This window comes from Garra rufa, chromosome 18 (genome assembly GCF_049309525.1).
Source record: "Garra rufa chromosome 18, GarRuf1.0, whole genome shotgun sequence".
NCBI lineage: Eukaryota > Metazoa > Chordata > Actinopteri > Cypriniformes > Cyprinidae > Garra > Garra rufa.
The window spans coordinates 12,979,027-12,997,674 of record NC_133378.1 but is presented as its reverse complement, the minus strand read 5'-3'; the positions used below and the strand labels follow the sequence as shown (position 1 = coordinate 12,997,674).

Below are 18,648 nucleotides of genomic sequence, written 5' to 3'. Positions count from 1 at the left end.
ATCAACTGATGATGGATGGGTAGATGGATGTTTGAAAGGGTTGGGTGGATGAATAGATATATAAAGAAATAGATGGAGGTTTGTTTGATGGATGGATGTATGAAGGGATGAATAGATTTATGAAGGGATGCATGAAAGGATGGGTTGATGGAGAGATGTTGGATATACGGATTTAAGAAGGGATGGATGGATGTACTGTATAAAGGGATGGGTGGAGAGATGAAGGAACGATGGATGGATAAATTGATGTTTGAAAGGGTTGGGTGGATGGATGGATATATGATGGAATAGATGGGTTTTTGTGTAATAAATGGATGGATGGATTTATGAAGAGATATGATCATGGGTGTATGAAAGGATGGGTGGATGGATAGATGTTGGATATATGGATTTAGGAAGGGATAGATGGATGTACTTTATAAAGAGATGAGGGAATTGATGGATAGATGGATGGATGCAGAGATAAAAGAATGGATGGATGGATATATAAGGGAACAGATGAATGTTGGATGATGGATTTATGAAAGAATATGTGGATGGATATATGAAGGGATGAATAGATGGATGGATATAGGGATGTTGGATGGATGGGTGAATGGTTTATTAAGGGATGGGTGAATAAACGGATCTTGGAAGGATGGATTTGTGAAGTGATGGATGTACTGTATAAAGGTATACTGTATAAAGATGGAGAGATGAAGGAACTGATAGATGGATGAACTGTATAAAGGGATGAATGCTGAGAATGAATGAATGAATAGATGGATGCATGGATGGATGGATGGATGGATGGATGGATGGATGGATGGATGCATGGATGGATGGATGGATGGATGGATGCATGGATGGATATACAGTATGAAGGAATAGATGAATGTTGGATGATGGATTTATGAAGAGATATGTGAATAGGTAGATGGATGGATGGATGGATGAATGGACGGATGTAGGGATGTTGAATGGATGGATGGATTTCTAAAGTGATGGATGTACTGTATGAAGTTATACTGTGTAACGATGAAGAGATGAAGGAACCGTTTGATGGATAAACTGTATGAAGGGATGGATGCAGAGATTGAAGGAATGGATGGATGGATGAATAAATGAATGGATGGATATTGGATGGATGGATGGATGGATGGATGGATTAATGGATGTACTGTATGAAGGGATGGATGCAGAGATGAAGGAATGGATGGATGGATGGATGGATGGATATATGAAGGTATAGTTGGATCTATGGATGGATGTTGGAAGGATGGATATATGAAGGTATAGTTGGATCTATGGATGGATGTTGGAAGGATGGATGTTTGAAGGAATGGATGGATGTACTGTATAAAGTAAAGTCAAATACTGTTGGATGATGGATTTATGAAGGGATGTGTGTGTGGATGGATGTATGAAGGGATGGATAGATAGATGCATGGATGTAGGGATGTTGGATAGATGGGTGGATGGATATATGAAGGAATAGTTGAATGTTGGATGATGGATTTATGAAGGGTTATGTGGATGGATGTATGGATGCTGGATAGATGGGTGAATGGATATATGAAGGGATGGGTAGATAAATGGATGTTGGATGGATGGATTTATAAAGGGATGATGTAAGGTTTGAAGATGGAAAGATGAAGGAACTGATGGATGGATGAACTTTCTGAAGGGATGGATGCAGAGAATGAAGGAATAGATGGATGTTGGATGGATGGATAGATGTTTGAAGGGATAGATGGATGGAAGAATGAATAAATGGATTAATGTTGAATGGATGTATGTAGAGTTGTTGGATGCAGTGGTGGATGGATTTATGGAGGTATGGGTGAAGGGATGGGTGGATTTATGAAGGAATGGATGTACTGTATAAAAGTATACTGTATCAAGATAGAGAGATGGATGTACAGTATAAAGGGGTGGATGCAGAGATAAAGGAATGATTGGATGCCTGAATAAATGGATGGATGGGCGGATATATAAAGATTTGGATGGTTCTCTCACCATGATCCTCTTTGATATGTTTGAAGAGCGTCTTTAACCATGAAGCCCAGGTGTCCATTGATCTCACTGGCTTGTTTCAACAGCCTGAAGAAAATGGAGAAACCCAACAAAAGAGAGAAACATGTGAAATAACAAAACATATTAAATATTGATCTACCCATCAGATGAACCTAACATTTGCATTTAAGCATTTTGTCAAATCTGTCAAACTTGTCAGTGATCTTCCAGTAAATGAGCAGTCCATGTGTGGTGGCAGTTGTACTAAAGGAAGTTAAAGGACTGTTGTGTGAAGTGTGCAGGTAGAAATATATATGAGACATACAGCACAGCTTTGTCCTGATCTCTCTGTACTCCTTGTACGACTCCGGTGGAGAGAAACAATGCTGACTGCACAGCACCGTCCACGTGACCCAACTGAGCCGCATGCAAGAAGTAGTGGAACGCAGCAGTCTGAAAAATCATTGTGATCAACAATATAAAGGAAAGGAAAGGAGGTGACGTGAGGCCAAGTATGGTGACCCATTCCTGGAATTTGTGCTCTGCATTTAACGCATCCAAGTACCTCATTCCTGTCTGGCTGGTCAGGATTGTCACCATTTAAGTGGTAAACGCCCACATTGAAGAGCCCATCACGACTGCCATTCTGAGCCGCCAACTCAAAGTATTGAAAGGCTTTTCTTTTATCCTTTACTATGGTACTGTAGTACCATCCGAGTCCGTTCAGAGCTTCCACAGAACCCTGAGAAATACACACATGGCTCATTATAGTTATCACAACACTTCACATCCACACACGTGTGCTTACCATGTTTGCAGCTTTATCCAGAAGCTCAAAGCCAAGTGTTTGGTTCTTCTTCACTCCTGTGCCCTGTTTAAACACACACAAACTAGTTTTTTCTCAGGTCTACGTGATGGGTAGTCTTGAAAGTATCTACAGATACACCATTTTACATTTATTTTCCTAATCTTGTGTGAGGAGTTTCTACTTATACAAAACAAGCATGTGCTTTTTACAATGCAAATGCCTGAAAAGATACGGCTCAAGAGATTTTCATGTAACCTGTGGATCACCTTAAGAAGAAGAATGGCGTAGTCGTACATGGCCGTGGGATCGACCATCTGCAGGGCACTTCTGGCGTACCACATGACCGCTGACTGAATGTCTTTCTCCACCCCGTTACTGCCCCAAAGATGCATCCTGGCCAGATTTTTCTACAAGAAACACCAGCCCACAAATGAGTTACAACAGCTAGGGATCTCAAATGAAGAAACAAAACGTCCCTTCCCCAGCTCTGGTTTTCATTAAAAAATCAAATTTTCTCAAAAAGTTCAAATTTAACGTGAGAGGTTCCCAAAGATAGAGAGTTCATAAGAACTAAAGATAAAGAAGTAAAGACCTGAGATTCTATATCTCCTCTGTCAGCCTGGTGTTTTAAATACTGCACAACATCGCCCAGCTCGCCTGTTTGAGTTTGGAGCTCATCGTTATTGTTTAAATGAACTTGTTCTGTGAGAGTTTGCTGTAGAGAAGAAACACATTTAGACATGATTAGTTCACATCAAAACAATGTGAGTTAACATGCTAATTCACACACATTCAAACACTCCAGAAACCTTAAACAAACAGATGACACAGGATTTGTCTGACTGACATGAGTCTGGGTGTGTCTTTGTGTTTACAAAATTTTCAGTTCTATATTTCATTAACAGCCAACCTAAAACACTTCAGCAGTGTCGTTTTTCTAAATATTTGACTGTGCTCGCTGATAAACAAGAGATCCACCTTATACTAAGCCAGCATTTTACTAGCAAATGAGCATTTGCAAATGTAATTCTCCTACTTTCTGTAATCTGTAGTGTATGCAGGATTCAAATTAACTACATTTTCATGACATAATATGTTTAATTTAGCATCTTTAGACAAGCATGTTTGATAAACTCAATTAATATATTTTTTTTTCACAGTAACATTAGAAATGTATAATTTGTCTTTCTGGTGAAAATGTAAATGTTTGTTTTATTTATTTATTTTCTTTTTTTGATTACAAAATTTTATTAGGGAATTGAAATAAATATAAACATCCAGAGCTCATGTAAATATAACTGATGTACTATACCTATAAAATAATTTACATTTACATAACAGTGCATCAGGAAAGTATTCACAGTACTTCACTTTTTCCACTTTTTTTATGTTACAGCCTTACACCAAAATAGATTGAATGTATTATTTTCCTCACAATTCTACAAACAATACCCCATAATGACCATGTGAAAGAAGTTTGTTTGAAATCTTTGCAAATGTATTAAAAATAAAAACATGTACATAAGTATATACTGTATGTATTAAGTATTTGTTGAAGCACCTTTGGCACCAATTACAGCCATTTTGAGTATGATGCTATAAGCTTGGCACACCTATTTTTGGGTAGATTCTTCCATTCTTCTTTGCAGTACCTCTTAAGCTCGATCATGTTGGATGGAGAGCGTCAGTGCACAGCCATTTTCAGATCTCCCCAGAGATGGTTATTTGGGTTCAAGTCTGGGCTTTGGCTGGGCCACTCAAGGACATTCACAGAGTTGTCCCATAGCCACTCCTTTGTTATCTTGGCTGTGTGCAGGGTTGTTGTCCTGTTGAAAGGTAAACCGTCACTCCAGCCTGAGGTCCAGAGTGTTCCGTAGCAGGTTTTCATCAAGAAAGTTTCTTTACATTGTTGCCCTCATCTTTTCCTCAATCCTGACTTGTCTTCCAGTTTCTGCCACTGAAAAACCACCATGCTTCACCATAGAGATCGTATTGGCCAGGTGATGAGTGGTGTCTAGTTTCCTCCAGATATGACACTTGGCATTTAGGCCAAAGAGTTTAATCTTTCATCAGACCAGAGAATTTAGTTTCTCATGGTCTGAGAGTCCTTCAGGTGCTTTTTGGCAAACTCCAGGCGAGCTGTCATGTGCCTTTTACTGAGGAGTGGCTTCCGTCCGGCCACTCAACCTTACACGCCTGATTGGTTAAGTGCTGCAGAGATGGTTGTTCTTCTGGAAAGTTCTCTCTCCACAAAGAAATGCTGGAGCTCAAAACTAGCCACTTCAAAGGGCCCTTCAGAATGAAGTATTTTGAAGGGTACAACTTATGAACACTTCAGGCGCCCATGATCCTTTGCGCAGATTCTTTGCAAGATGACGGTGCCTCTGTGTGGGCACGGGATGATAATGAAGAAGGGCACTTCAAGAAACAGTTGTTTCGTCCCCTACACCTTTCAACCCTTTCAAAGCTCTCACTCCGGAGGGTAAATCCTTTGAAGGGATTAGGGCATAGGGATGAACCCTTCTGAATGGAACGCAGGGATAGACTCCATTCAAGTTGTAAAAACATCTCAAGGATGATTAGTGGAAACAAGATGCATCTGAGCTCAATTTTGAGTGTCATGACAAAGACTGTGAATACTTATGTACATGTGTTTTTTTTTCCTTTTTTTAAAATAAATTTGCAAAAAAAAAAATCAAACAAACTTCTTTCATGTTGTCATTATGGGGTATGTCATTATTATGTCAAGGCTGTAACATAACAAAACCTCTGTAGATAAATGCGTAACTCACCCATGAGTCTTGTACTTTATTGCGGTCGATGCTGGTCTGTTTGCCTATGTTGGCATAGTAACCGTATGCTGTGTTCTGGTCTTCGGGGAAACCATCCAGACCCTGCATGTGCTTGTATCCCAAATGCATCAGAGCGAGACGGTCATCAGAGACACCGCCTATCAAACTATAGACATGACCCTGAGAAAAAGATGTTATCGACAGTTCAAAGATCATACTTTGACACAGTTATTGCTGTACCAAACAAAATGTGTATCTGGCACCCATGCAACTGTGTTCCTTTTGTAGCTCCTGCTCTCATTTCTACTGCAGTGTATCTGGTTTTGCAGCTTTTTTATTAAATTTCTACTCAGGACAACATAAAACAAAAGAGTAGATTACAGCAGTAGCCTAAAACAATGCCTAAATAGCCATTTGACTAATGGTTGCCATTAACCTGCAGATGACCTAGATGACGTCATCCAAGAGAAAGGCGTTTTTAGAGGTGGTTATTAGTTATTCAAGCAATTTTGATGAAAGATTATAAAGGCAAACATTTTTTGTTTGGAAACTGTGCACATATGTGTTATTCACAATAAGACCAAGATTGTATTAAAGAGATAGTTCAAAGATTCTGCCATGATATACTCACCTTCATGTCGTTCCAAACCTGTAAGATTTTTGTTCATCTTTAGACAACACAAATGAAGATATTTTAATGAAATCCATGACATTTATGTCTCTCCATTGACAGTATATGCAACTAATACATGGACTATGGAAACTATGGAAGGTGGACAAGGTCAAACATCTTTAAATGGAACACATGAAATTTGACTATCAACATGCACTGTTGTTGACAAATGCAGCAATAAAGCTGTCGTATTTGAGACTATATTTGCATATCTGACACAATGGTACATCGGTATATATGTATACAACCATCCGACATGTCCTTGAGGGAAAATGTGTGATGTCATATAAAGTGATCAAGCCTCTTCAGAAAACTTGGACTAAACCTCTCAATTCATATACATTAGCTTCACAATCTCTTTATGAACATTTTGAAGCATCAAGTGGTAGTTGCATGGACTGTCGTTAGAGTGGCAAAAAACTTAATATACTTTAAAAATACCTACATTACATTAAAAATATTTTTAATGTCTTAAAAATAAGACATTAAAAAGTAAGACATTCAAAATATCTTCATTTAAATTCTGAAGATGAACAAAAGCCTTGAGGGTTGGAAACGACATGAGAGTGAGTAAACAGGGGCTTCTGCACCACGTAGTTCTAGGAACTCAGTTCTAGGAACTAGCCAGCATGGTGGTTCCAAGAGAACCAATTCCCACTCAGGCTGTTTTCCTGCTGTTTTCCATCAGCAGGAACTTTGAAGCTGCCGACAGTGATTTATGCGCGGCACTACAAACGTCTACAACTGGTAAATTGAACACAACCTTGCACACAACAGGTAGCTGCAGTGAGGAAAAAATATTTGATCCCCTGCTGATTTTGTACGTTTGCCCACTGACAAAGAAATGATCAGTCTATAAATTTAATGGTAATGGGTTTTTTTTAACAGTGAAAGACAGAATAACAACAAAAACATCTAGAAAAACACATTTTAAAAAATGTATAACCCGTGTTGGCAATCACAGAGGTCAGACATTTCTTGTAGTTGGCCACCACCAGGTTTGTACACATCTCAGGAGGGATTTTCTCCCACTCCTCTTTGCAGATCCTCTACAAGTCATTAAGGTTTCAAGGCTGATGTTTGGCAACTTGAACCTTCAGCTCCCTCCACAGATTTTCTATGGGATTAAGGTCTGGAGACTGGCTAAGCCACTCCAGGACCTTAGGCCTCCATTAGACAGAACACGTTTTTTGCAGTAAGAGGCGCCTTTTTTAATTGTTTTCTGTTGGCAGTGAGCGTTTTGGGCGCTGCTTATGCGCCCCGGGCGCCTCCCGTTTTAGCTGCCTGCTGCACCTCGCATTTTTGCAGGAGCGCTCTGAGCGCCTGAAGTTGAAAAAAAAAGCAACTCTGAGCGGAAAAACGCCCGTCATTCGCATTTTTTTCCATTGAATGAATGGAGAGGCGGGCCTTCTGTTGTGGTGACAGCAATGATAATAAGACTGCAATAATGGAGGAGAAACTTTTGGTTTCTGTTGTGGGTAACCTGGAGCTGTATTTTTTAAGGTTTCTGCTAATATGACAGTTTACTTAACAGCAAAAACCAAAGATTTTAAAGCGCTCGTGCTATAATCATTTGATTAGTCTGACAGGACAGCTGTTTTGGTCGTTGCCTAGAAACATAAAAAAAAAAACGCAGCACACTGCTCTATTTAAAAGTCACCAAAAAAAGGCAGTGCAGTGCGTCTCGCGTTTTCAGACATAAAAGACGCATTCGGTGTGATTGGGGCCTTAATGTGCTTCTTCTTGAGCCACTCCTTTGTTGCCTTGGACGTGTGTTGTGGGTCATTGTCATGCTGGAATATCCATCCACGACGCATTATCAATGCCCTGGCTGAGGGAAGGAGGTTCTCATTCAAGATTTGATGGTACATCGTCTCTTTGATGCGGTGAAGTTGTCCTGTACACTTAGCAGAAAAACGCCCCCAAAGCATAATGTTTCCACCTCCATGTTTGACGGTGGGGATGGTGTTCTTGGGGTCATAGGCAGCATTCCTCCTCCTCTTAACACGGCGAGTTGTGTTAATGACAAAGAGCTTGATTTTGGTCTCATCTGACTACAACACTTTTACCCAGTTCTCCTCTGAATCATTCAGATGTTCATTGACAAACTTCAGACGGGCCTGTACATGTGCTTTCTCGAGCATGGGGACCTTGCGGGTTCTGCAGGATTTCAGTCCTTCATGGTGTAGTGTGTTACCAATTGTTTTCTTAATGACTATGGGCCCAGCTGCCTTGAGATCATTGACAAGATCCTCCTGTGTAGTTCTGGGCTGATTCTTCACCATTCTCATGATCATTGAAACTTCACGAGGTGAGATCTTGGAATCTGATTGACAGACTGCTCCCGTTGACAAGTGTCTTTTATACAGGTAACAAGCTGAGATAATCTCAGCTCGTTACCTCTTTCACGAGTTCCCTCTTACAGATAATAAACTGAGCGAAAGGTTGTGCGTATTTGGCGCGCTGTCCGGGAGAGGGCCTCGCCCAGGGGGAGGGGTCCGAGGTCAGCACTAGCCCGAACCCTATAAGCGCTCCCCCTTAAGGGCTGAAGGTGAGGAGACGGGGTGGAGGAGGGGCGTTGACAAGACAAGAGATGATGAAGGTAGGAATGTTGTGTTGTTTATAGGGATTTTTCCTGTGCTGATTGGATAGGGAGAGTGATTGCTAAGGGTGAATTGGCCGTGTTAATTATCTGTGTGAGCTCCTCCTGAAACTTGTTAATAAAACATCATTTCACGAGTTCCCTCTTACAGATAATAAACTGAGCGAAAGATTGTGCATATTTGGCGTGCTGTCCTGGAGAGGGCCTTGAGCTCGGTAGTCATTCCCGAGCCCGGGGCTCTCCCCCGCCCAGGGGGAGGGGTCCGAGCTCAGCTCTGGCCCGAACCCTATAAGCGCTCCCCAAAGGGCGAGTAACTAATCGCAGCCAAAAAGCCCCCCCAAAAAGCTTGGACTTAAGGGATGCTGGACGTTCGTTGTGGGCGTTGATGCATGGATGGAGATAAGGGAGGAGCTCCTGCGGGCACTGCTGGGAAAAATAGGAAAAAACTCCTATGGAAGAGGGGACTGCTTGCGGCAGTGGGGAACTACAAAAAGGTGGATGAGGCTCCTGCGGGAGCTGAAGCTGCTGCTGAAATGCGGGGAAGAAGGCTAGAGGCTTCTGCGGAAGCTGGCTCTGCTGCGGCAGAGAAAGGATATAAATGGATGCTCCGGTGGGAGCGAATTCTGCTGCTGCAGTGTGGGAAGAAGGCTAGAGGCTCCTGCGGGAGCTGGCACTGCGGTGCGGGGAAGAGGGCTAGAGGCTTCTGCGGAAGCAGGCTCTGCTGCTGCGGAGAAAGGTTATAAGTAGAGGCTCCAGCGGGAGTGAATGCTGCTGCTGCAGTGTGGGGAGAAGGCTAGAGGCTCCTGCGGGAGCAGGCGGTGCTGAATCAGCAGGTGCTGAAGCAGGTGGGAGATGAAGGGGCGGCCTTGCGGGATGATGCACATTACAAAATTTAAATGGCCTAAAACGGATAAAAGCTCGCGCTTGGATTAGCTAGGAGAGAGGAATAACCAGTATGGTTCTATCGTTTTTTTCTTTGGGTAGAGAGGCCTGGAATTTTTGGGAATCCAAGTTGAAGTGCTAGGGCCTAAGGTTTTGTCTTGTGCGAGGGGATTCACGAGCTCTGCGAAAAGCTTTTGGGTAGTCAAAAGATGTGCGGCTGGGACAGAGTCGGGGGGCGAGATGATCAAAAAGTCGTCTAGGAGATGAACTAAAAATGGTATGTCATGATTGTTGGAGATGATCCAGCAAATTGCCTCTGACAACATGTAAAAAATTTTGGGGCTGCTTCTGCAGCCGAAGGTGAGGCGGACAGCAAAGTAATATTTATCCTGCCAGCGGATGCCGAATAGGTGCCAAAAAACTGGGTGGATGGGCATGACTTTAAAGGCGGAGGTGATGTCGACTTTGGCCAGCCAAGCACCGCGACCTGCTTTTTTTTATCAGGGTAATGGCTTGGTCGATGTCGTGGTAGTGAAGAGAAAATTCATCGAGCAGGATGAGGTTGTTAATGCTCGGAAATGGGGAATTATGTGGGGACGACAGATCAATTATTAACCGTTTTTTACCTGAAAAGTTCCTGGTAGCTATACCGATGGGGCTGACCAGAAAAACGCTGAAGGGAGGAATGGAGAAGGGGCCAATCATGAAGTTCGCTTCTAATTCTTTTTTAATTAGGAGGTCGACTGATTCGGGTTCGGCAAAAGCCGACTGGAGATTGGGACAGATAAAGCTTTCGGAAGGGAGACTTTCGACACCGGGGTGAAAGCCGTGTGAGAGACCTGTTAGAATATAATCTGTAAACTGAGAATCAGGATGATGAAGCAATTCTTCAGATAGACGAGAAACATTTACAGGAGTCGATAAATATTGTTTAGAATTTTTATTTGCAGCTTTTTGCACAGGACAAATCAGGCGAGCATGAGCGTGGATTTAGGCTGAGAAGGTTCGGGGCAGGGGGGGATGGATGGATTGACGAAAGGGCAAATGACAGTGGAGTGATTAAACGAATGACAGACTGCGCATTAAATATTGCGGCAGCCTAAAAATACACTGCTGTGTAGTTCCGAATCTAGAGCCCCCCAATAAGGACACTGGTTCCACTGAGCGATCCGGATAGCACACTTGGCTGCGAACAGCTTGTGGTACGTATAGAAATGAGAACCCCCGTAATAATGCGAGCTCAGCGATTACAGTGAGATAGCCGCTGAGCTCAGTAGTCGCGTCTTCTGTGGGGAAAGACGGTGCAACTCACTTCTGTATAACGGGTGAAGGCAATGGTGAATTCGACAAATGATAAAATGCGTGACGGATTGTTGCTTGAATTTTTTAAGGTGACTGAAAAATCTGCGCAATTGATTTGGCGGTCGGGAGTTGGAGGAGAGATAGGAGAAAGAAGTGAAAAAAGGTCTATATCCGCACCTGATAAGATCTGGTTCCTGATGGAAATAGGTACTGGGGGTGTTTCCAGGGCTAAGGCATTTGGGGAAAGGGCAGGGGTGTCGCTGAGGTTAGCGAGAAGGGAGAGGGGGCTTGGACGGGAGGAAAAGTGGCTGCTGTTATTGTTTGCGGAGACATGCTCAAGCTTGGGGCGATTCCTGGGACTGATGACAGAGAGGGGAGGAGGGGGGGATATTGGGCATTGTGGCTTGCGTCATAAGCGGATGCACGTACGCGCTCGACGTAAACCCAGTAAATGACAAAGGAGGGAGGAGGGGAGGAATGGCGGACGCTGGGGCTTGCGCCGTTTGTGGAGAGATACTCGCGCTGGAGTGGGATGGCAGCGCTGCCGGCCATGGGAAGGAAAGGGGAGTGTGGTGAGGCTCAGGTTGTAGCACGCGGCGGCTTGAAGAAGCTGTGAAGCGATTGGGGCCATGAGCGGCGTGCTAGCGTTAGGCTGAACGCAGAAGGGGGCGGGGGCTGGTGGCCTCGGCGACGGGGGCACGGCCTAGACTCGCTGACGGTCTGCTGGCGTGCCCTGGCCGGGAACCCGTCCCTGCGGGACTGGCAGATTGATCTGGCCGAGCGTAGGGAGTAGAGCGGCACCCGCACGTTCTGTCCGCCTTGGATGGAGGGGTAATGCTGGAGGATTCGCCCAGTGAGAGCGAATCGTGCAGATCGAGGAGATCCGCTTTGGTAGCTCGGCACGGGAAGATGACAACGGCGCTAGCGAGCGCATGCCGCAGTCCTGCCACGGTCCATTTCCCTGTGGCTGGGGCGGAAGAGAGGGCTGAGGCGTAGGAAGACGCCGGGGAAGGTGGTGGACGCCTGGAGGGTGCCGGTGACGGCGTGGCTTGGCGTCGACGGGTATGAGCGGTGACAGCGCGAAAAGGCCTGGGCTCAGTTGGAGTATCCTGCGGGGCCGTGGTGGCTTGAGTTGCAGCTGGGGAAGCTGCAGGAACTGGTGCCGCTTCAAAAGCGTTATCCTCTGGATAGAGGTCGATCTCGGACATGTTCGCGGTGGTTGGATGAGCCATAGCGTTGACAAGACAAGAGATCATAAAGGTAGGAATTTTGTGTTATTTATAGGGATTTTTCCTGTGCTGATTGGATAGGGAGAGTGATTGCTAAGGGTGAATTGGCCGTGTTAATTATCTGTGTGAGCTCCTCCCGAAACTTGTTAATAAAACATCATTTAAAATAGACCTGGGAGCCAGAAATCATGCTGATTGGTAGGGGATCAAATCATTTTTTTCCTCACTGTAAATGCTGTTATTACTGTTTTCCATGTTCATGGGGTAAATATTGTTGTATGGCTTTTTTATAATGTGGAGTAGCCAGTGTTTCATACACATTTAGCCAAAAAGCAGACACTTACTTCACTGGTAGAATCTTTAATTTGGGGTTTACTATCAATTTAAGAAAATAATTAGGGTTGGTTTTGACTTCATGTTGACTTGCATGGCTCTTATTATTATGGCGAAAGAATGCTAAGGTGTTCTGGTTCCCACCTGCTCCAAGTCCACTGGGATGCCCAGGCCGGCCAGATGCAGGGTAGAGAGCAGAAGAGAAGAGTGCTGGTGACCCCAGCAGAAGGACACCTCAAGCTGCTCAATAATAGTGGACATGAGATCCAGACTGCCATCAGATTTCTCTGCATTAGATATTGTCTTTACCACATCCTGGAAAATCATTTGGCCTAGATGTAGCAAATGTCTGCTGCTGTTGCCCGGACCTGAGGAACAGAGGATGGGGAATCTTTCCACCAAAATCATCATAGTTCACATAATAAATGAGGATGTTAAACCACTCATACCTGTTATGAGCTCTTGGTGTTCTTCTAGAAGCCTCAGGGTGAGGTTAAATCTTCTTTGCTGGTCCCATGACCAAGTTTGTGTGCATTCCCTATGACCAAACTTCCTTCTAAGGCCTCCGTAATAAGACTCACAAACATCTGATGACCAAAATATCACATTTTAAGATTTTATGTGCATCTTGGTGTTTCTATCTAGTAATATTTTATGCTATATCCCTAAATTTGCAGAAAATAGTGGATGGCAACATTAGCTAATGTCTTAAACTGTGCTCAGATCTGCCAAGACAGCAAAGTCCACAATTAAATGTCATAAATCTCAACGCAAATATTTATCATGAAATTCTTGTAAGTCTACATTTCTGGACACATTTGAACTGACCTCTAGAGGTGTCTCGGTTCAGTCTCAATGCCTGCAGATATTGTTCAGTGACCTGTCTGATTTCCTCACAGTGTCTGTGGAGTCTGTCTAGCTCCTTTAGTGTCCTAACAGGGGACAGAGGGTTTGTGACCTTGAATAGAAATAATACAATATTATTGCATAAGAATGTCTAAATGCATGCTGCATCATTAATTAAAATTAACAAAATAAATTGGCTTTTTCATATGCATTTATCTACAGTCGTGGCCAAAAGTTGAGAATTACATAAATATTGGAAATTGGAAAAGTTACTGCTTAAGTTTTTATAATAGCAATTTGCATATATTCCAGAATGTTATGAAGAGTAATCAGATGAATTGCATAGTCCTTCTTTGCCATGAAAATTAACTTAATCCCCCCAAAAAAACTTTCCACTGCATTTCATTGCTGTCATTAAAGGACCTGCTGAGATCATTTCAGTAATCGTCTTGTTAACTCAGGTGAGAATGTTGATGAGCACAAGGCTGGAGATCATTATGTCAGGCTGATTGGGTTAGAATGGCAGACTTGACATGTTAAAAGGAGGGTGATGCTTGAAATCATTGTTCTTCCACTGTTAACCATGGTGACCTGCAAAGAAACGCATGCAGCCATCATTGCATTGCATAAAAATGGCTTCACAGGCAAGGATATTGTGGCTACTAAGATTGCACCTAAATCAACAATTTATAGGATCATCAAGAACTTCAAGGAAAGAGGTTCAATTCTTGTTAAGAAGGCTTCAGGGCGTCCAAGAAAGTCCAGCAAGCGCCAGGATCGTCTCTTAAAGAGGATTGTGGGATCGGAGTGTCACCAGTGCAGAGCTTGCTCAGGAATGGCAGCAGGCAGGTGTGAGCGCATCTGCACGCACAGTGAGGCCAAGACTTTTGGAAGATGGCCTGGTGTCAAGAAGGGCAGCAAAGAAGCCACTTCTCTCCAAAAAAAAAACCTCAGGGACAGATTGATCTTCTGCAAAAAGTATGGCGAATGGACTGCTGAGGACTGGGGCAAAGTCATATTCTCCGATGAAGCCTCTTTCCGATTGTTTGGGGCATCTGGAAAAAGGCTTGTCCGGAGAAGAAAAGGTGAGCGCTACCATCAGTCCTGTGTCATGCCAACAGTAAAGCATCCTGAGACCATTCATGTGTGGGGTTGCTTCTCATCCAAGGGAGTGGGCTCACTCACAATTTTGCCCAAAAACACAGCCATTATTAAAGAATGGTACCAAAACACCCTCCAACAGCAACTTCTTCCAACAATCCAACAACAGTTTGGTGAAGAACAATGCATTTTCCAGCACGATGGAGCACCGTGCCATAAGGCAAAAGTAATAACTAAGTGGCTCGGGGACCAAAACGTTGAAATTTTGGGTCCATGGCCTGGAAACTCCCCAGATCTTAATCCCATTGAGAACTTGCGGTCAATCCTCAAGAGGTGGGTGGACAAATAAAAACCCACTAATTCTGACAAACTCCAAGAAGTGATTATGAAAGAATGGGTTGCTATCAGTCAGGATTTGGCCCAGAAGTTGATTGAGAGCATGCCCAGTCGAATTGCAGAGGTCCTGAAAAAGAAGGGACAACACTGCAAATACTGACTCTTTGCATAAATGTCATGTAATTGTCGATAAAAGCCTTTGAAACATATGAAGTGCTTGTAATTATATTCCAGTACATCACAGAAACAACTGAAACAAAGATCTAAAAGCAGTTTAGCAGCAAACTTTGTGAAAACTAATATTTGTGTCATTCTCAAAACTTTTGGCCACGACTGTAGATTAGAGAGGACTCACATTTTCTGAGCCTAAACGATAGTATCTAATTGGTCCAACATAGCCATGAAACCCCTGCATGTAGCTGCATCCACCAATGACAAAATATCCTGATGTGTCATTGAACTGAACTGGCTGATGGAAACTGGGGAAAACAAGAAAACCAGCATGAATATACAGTGCCTATAAAAAAATCATCATACCTTATTGAACTAGTTACTTTATTTGTCATACAGCCTGAAATCAAACCCCATTACAACTAACTTTTCCAGCTTTATGTACAATTTTGGTCTTACAACATCAAACCACTGAAAGAAAAAAACAAAGTTCTGCCAAAAAACAACTAGAATAACAGGATTTGAAAAGTCATCAGTCCCTTGATTTAATATTCATAGAGCCACATTTTGCTTTAATTACAGCCATCAGTCTTTTTGGATATGTCTAGCTTTGCACACCTTGATTGTGGAATATTTGCCCGTTCTTCCTTGCAAAATTGCTCAAGTTCAGTCAAATTTGGTGAGCGGCAATGGACTGCTCTCTTCAAATCCATCCACAGATTTTCAATTGGATTCAAGTCAGTGTCTGACTTGGCCACTTAAGGACATTCACCTTCTTATCCTTAAGCCATTTCGTAGTTTTGGTAGTATGTTTAGGGTTATTGTTGTGTTGGAAGGTGAATGACCTGCCCATCTTCAGCTGTCTAGCAGAGAGATGCAGGTTTTCCACAAGAATTTGGATGTACTTGGCAGCATCTATTTTCCTTTCAATCCTGACCAATCACCCAGTTCCAACTGAAGCGAAACACCCCCACAACAAAATGCTGTCGCCGTCATGCTTCACAATAGGTTTTGGGTGGTGTGCTGAGTTTTCTTTTGTCCAAAAATAGCGCTTGGAGATCAGTCCAAAAAGGCTAATTTTGGTCTTATCAGACCATAGCACCTTTTGCCAGAAGGTATCAGACTCTTCCAAATGTGTTTTTGCATAGCACAAATAAAAAAAAGGCTTCTTCCGTGCCACCCTGCCATTCTGGTCAGCTTTGTGTAAAGCCGCCAGACTGGCCATAAAGCCTTGTAAGTCCTTCAAAGTTGCCTTTGGCCTGCTGGTATAAATGTCCTTATTGCTCTGTCATAGGGCTGGGCCGATAAACGATATCATATCGAATCGCGATAAAATTTATGTTAATAACGATGATAAGCTCTAGACATTTTTTGCTCGATATGGATTAATCTAAGAGCCAATCACACAGCAGAAATATGCGACAGCGGCCAATCAGCGTGCAGCGTGCGTGTGCACGTCAAAGTACAAAGTTCATTTTCTACAGCACTTTGCGAAGCAACCTTACACCAGGACGACAAAAAAAGGAGAGTGGAAGCAGCGACGAAAGAGAAACTAACCTCGAGTTATTATCCAAAGATGTTGAAGTTGTCGACAAAAAAAGGTAGCACGAATTCCGTAAGTGGTTTGACTATCTGAAAAGTGACTCTCACCTCAGCTGAGAGTTTGGCGCGATTGTTAAAACTGAAACCGAACGCAAAAAACGCACGCGCATTCAAAAGCAATTTTAATCCCCCTTGTTTAGAGAGTGACTCCGCAATGCGCGCAAATTAGGCTACATGACATATCTAGGCTGTTATCAGAATGTAGACTATGATAGGTTGTGTATGTCTATAGCTCTGTATCATGCTTGAAATATTCCGTCTCTATTTGCACTTTGAATAATGAGAGAGTAGCCTACTTTGATTATGGCTGAATTGTCTGCACTTAATACGATTAAGAAAGAGCTGTGTCGTAATTTTTTGATATTTATACTGTAGATTGTTTCAAAATGCAGTGGTTGCCTCTAATTTAAATAGCTCAACCTATAATAGAGAAAATAAACAATTGTGTTTATAATAATAAATAAATAAATAAATAAATAAATGTGTTACAAATTATGTTTTTACAATAATTTTATGTTCACATTTTGTACATTTACTCTCATTTACCATACTCTGTCACAACTTTTATTTATTTTTTTCATTTATTTTAGTAAGTTATTTTAATTTTTAAGGCCAAATCTGTAATCTGCTTTTGTTAATAAACTATACTTAAAAATGTAATTTAATGAATCCTTTAATTTTTGTGGCTTTAGTCATTGTTGGGATACTATTTTAAAGCTGGCAACATCAACAGCTTATATCGAAATATATATCGTCATCGTTCAATATGGGAAAAAATTATCGAGATTACATTTTTTGCCATATCGCCCAGCCCTACTCTGTCATCCACTTTAGAAGGGCGACCTGATCTAGGCAATGTGCTGGTGGTACCATACCCTTTCCACTTCTTAATGATGCTCTGATCAGTAATCTGAGGGATAGCTAAAGCCTTTGAAATGTTTTTGTAACCTTCTCCTAACTTCCTGGAGGTCTTTTAAAAACACTTTTCCAACCATGGTGAATTCTTTGCCGTACCATGCACTACTAACTGTGGAATCTTCAAGAAACAGCCGGTTTTCAACCTTAATCAACATTCTACACTGTTAGACATTTCTGTAATTTCTACAGTTATTTACAGTATATCACCCAGTATAAAACTGCAAATTCCCTTTAAAGTAAATAACTGTAATTCCCTTTGCATCATGGGAATTTTCTGTGACGTCAAACACCACATACAGAGACTAACTGTATATTTAAAAATTGCTGTTTACTACTGTATTTGCGGTAACGACCTCTTTGGCACCACTCCATTGAGGTAATTCTTTTCCTCATTTCTTACATTTGGACTGACCGGATTTTGCCCTACGCAGAGTTCATCCTTCGTGTCAGAAACAGCGCGAGTGAAACAGCGTGTTTAGAGTACTACTGTACTTCAGAAATATACTGGTGCATCAGTTTACTGTCCTGCATCTATTGTGGATAGTATCACGGATTATAATGGTTTCTATACTGTCTTTTGTCGCGTTGCGCCGCTCGTGTCTGAGGAGTGAGGACATGGAACCAGCGAGGCAGAGCCGGGGGTTTTCCCCGGGGATGGAACCCGCGAGCGGGAGAGTTCCATTCCGGAATGCATCTGCGCTGTGTATTGACGCACCTTACGAGATAATAAGACAAGCAAACAAGGTAAAAATATATATTTGTATGTCTGTTTGTGTGTGGTTTGTCAGATTTTTGTCCAACAGTTTAACCTAGTAACATTTAACGTTACTTGTCGATATTATGGTAGCCTATATAAACTTTACCACTGTAAACTGCGCTGTACTTTCAATTAACAAACGACGCAGTCAGCTTATTAAATTACCAAATACAATTATTTGAACTCGCAAGACATAAAATATCTTATATCAACAGTAAGTTAACTAATGTGTGATTTTGTTCAGGTGTTAATTAACGTTGGCCAGTAGTAGCCTAGCTGAGAATTCGAAATCGTAAGTTAG

General features: G+C 42.4%; 1 protein-coding gene across 1 annotated transcript in view; it reads right to left on the bottom strand.

Moving 5' to 3' along the window:
- The window catches only part of LOC141290521 (protein sel-1 homolog 3), a 42,842-nt gene that overhangs the window by 10,619 nt on the left and 13,575 nt on the right, over positions 1-18,648 (bottom strand). Inside the window, exons 7-17 of the mRNA XM_073822648.1 lie at positions 15,255-15,378; positions 13,445-13,574; positions 13,066-13,203; positions 12,761-12,984; positions 5,596-5,775; positions 3,396-3,518; positions 3,070-3,210; positions 2,804-2,866; positions 2,561-2,737; positions 2,321-2,448; positions 1,999-2,082 (exon numbers count right to left, since the gene is read on the bottom strand). Of these exons, the coding sequence (XP_073678749.1) occupies positions 1,999-2,082; positions 2,321-2,448; positions 2,561-2,737; positions 2,804-2,866; positions 3,070-3,210; positions 3,396-3,518; positions 5,596-5,775; positions 12,761-12,984; positions 13,066-13,203; positions 13,445-13,574; positions 15,255-15,378 (1,512 nt within the window). The remainder of the gene's footprint in view (positions 1-1,998; positions 2,083-2,320; positions 2,449-2,560; positions 2,738-2,803; positions 2,867-3,069; positions 3,211-3,395; positions 3,519-5,595; positions 5,776-12,760; positions 12,985-13,065; positions 13,204-13,444; positions 13,575-15,254; positions 15,379-18,648) is intronic.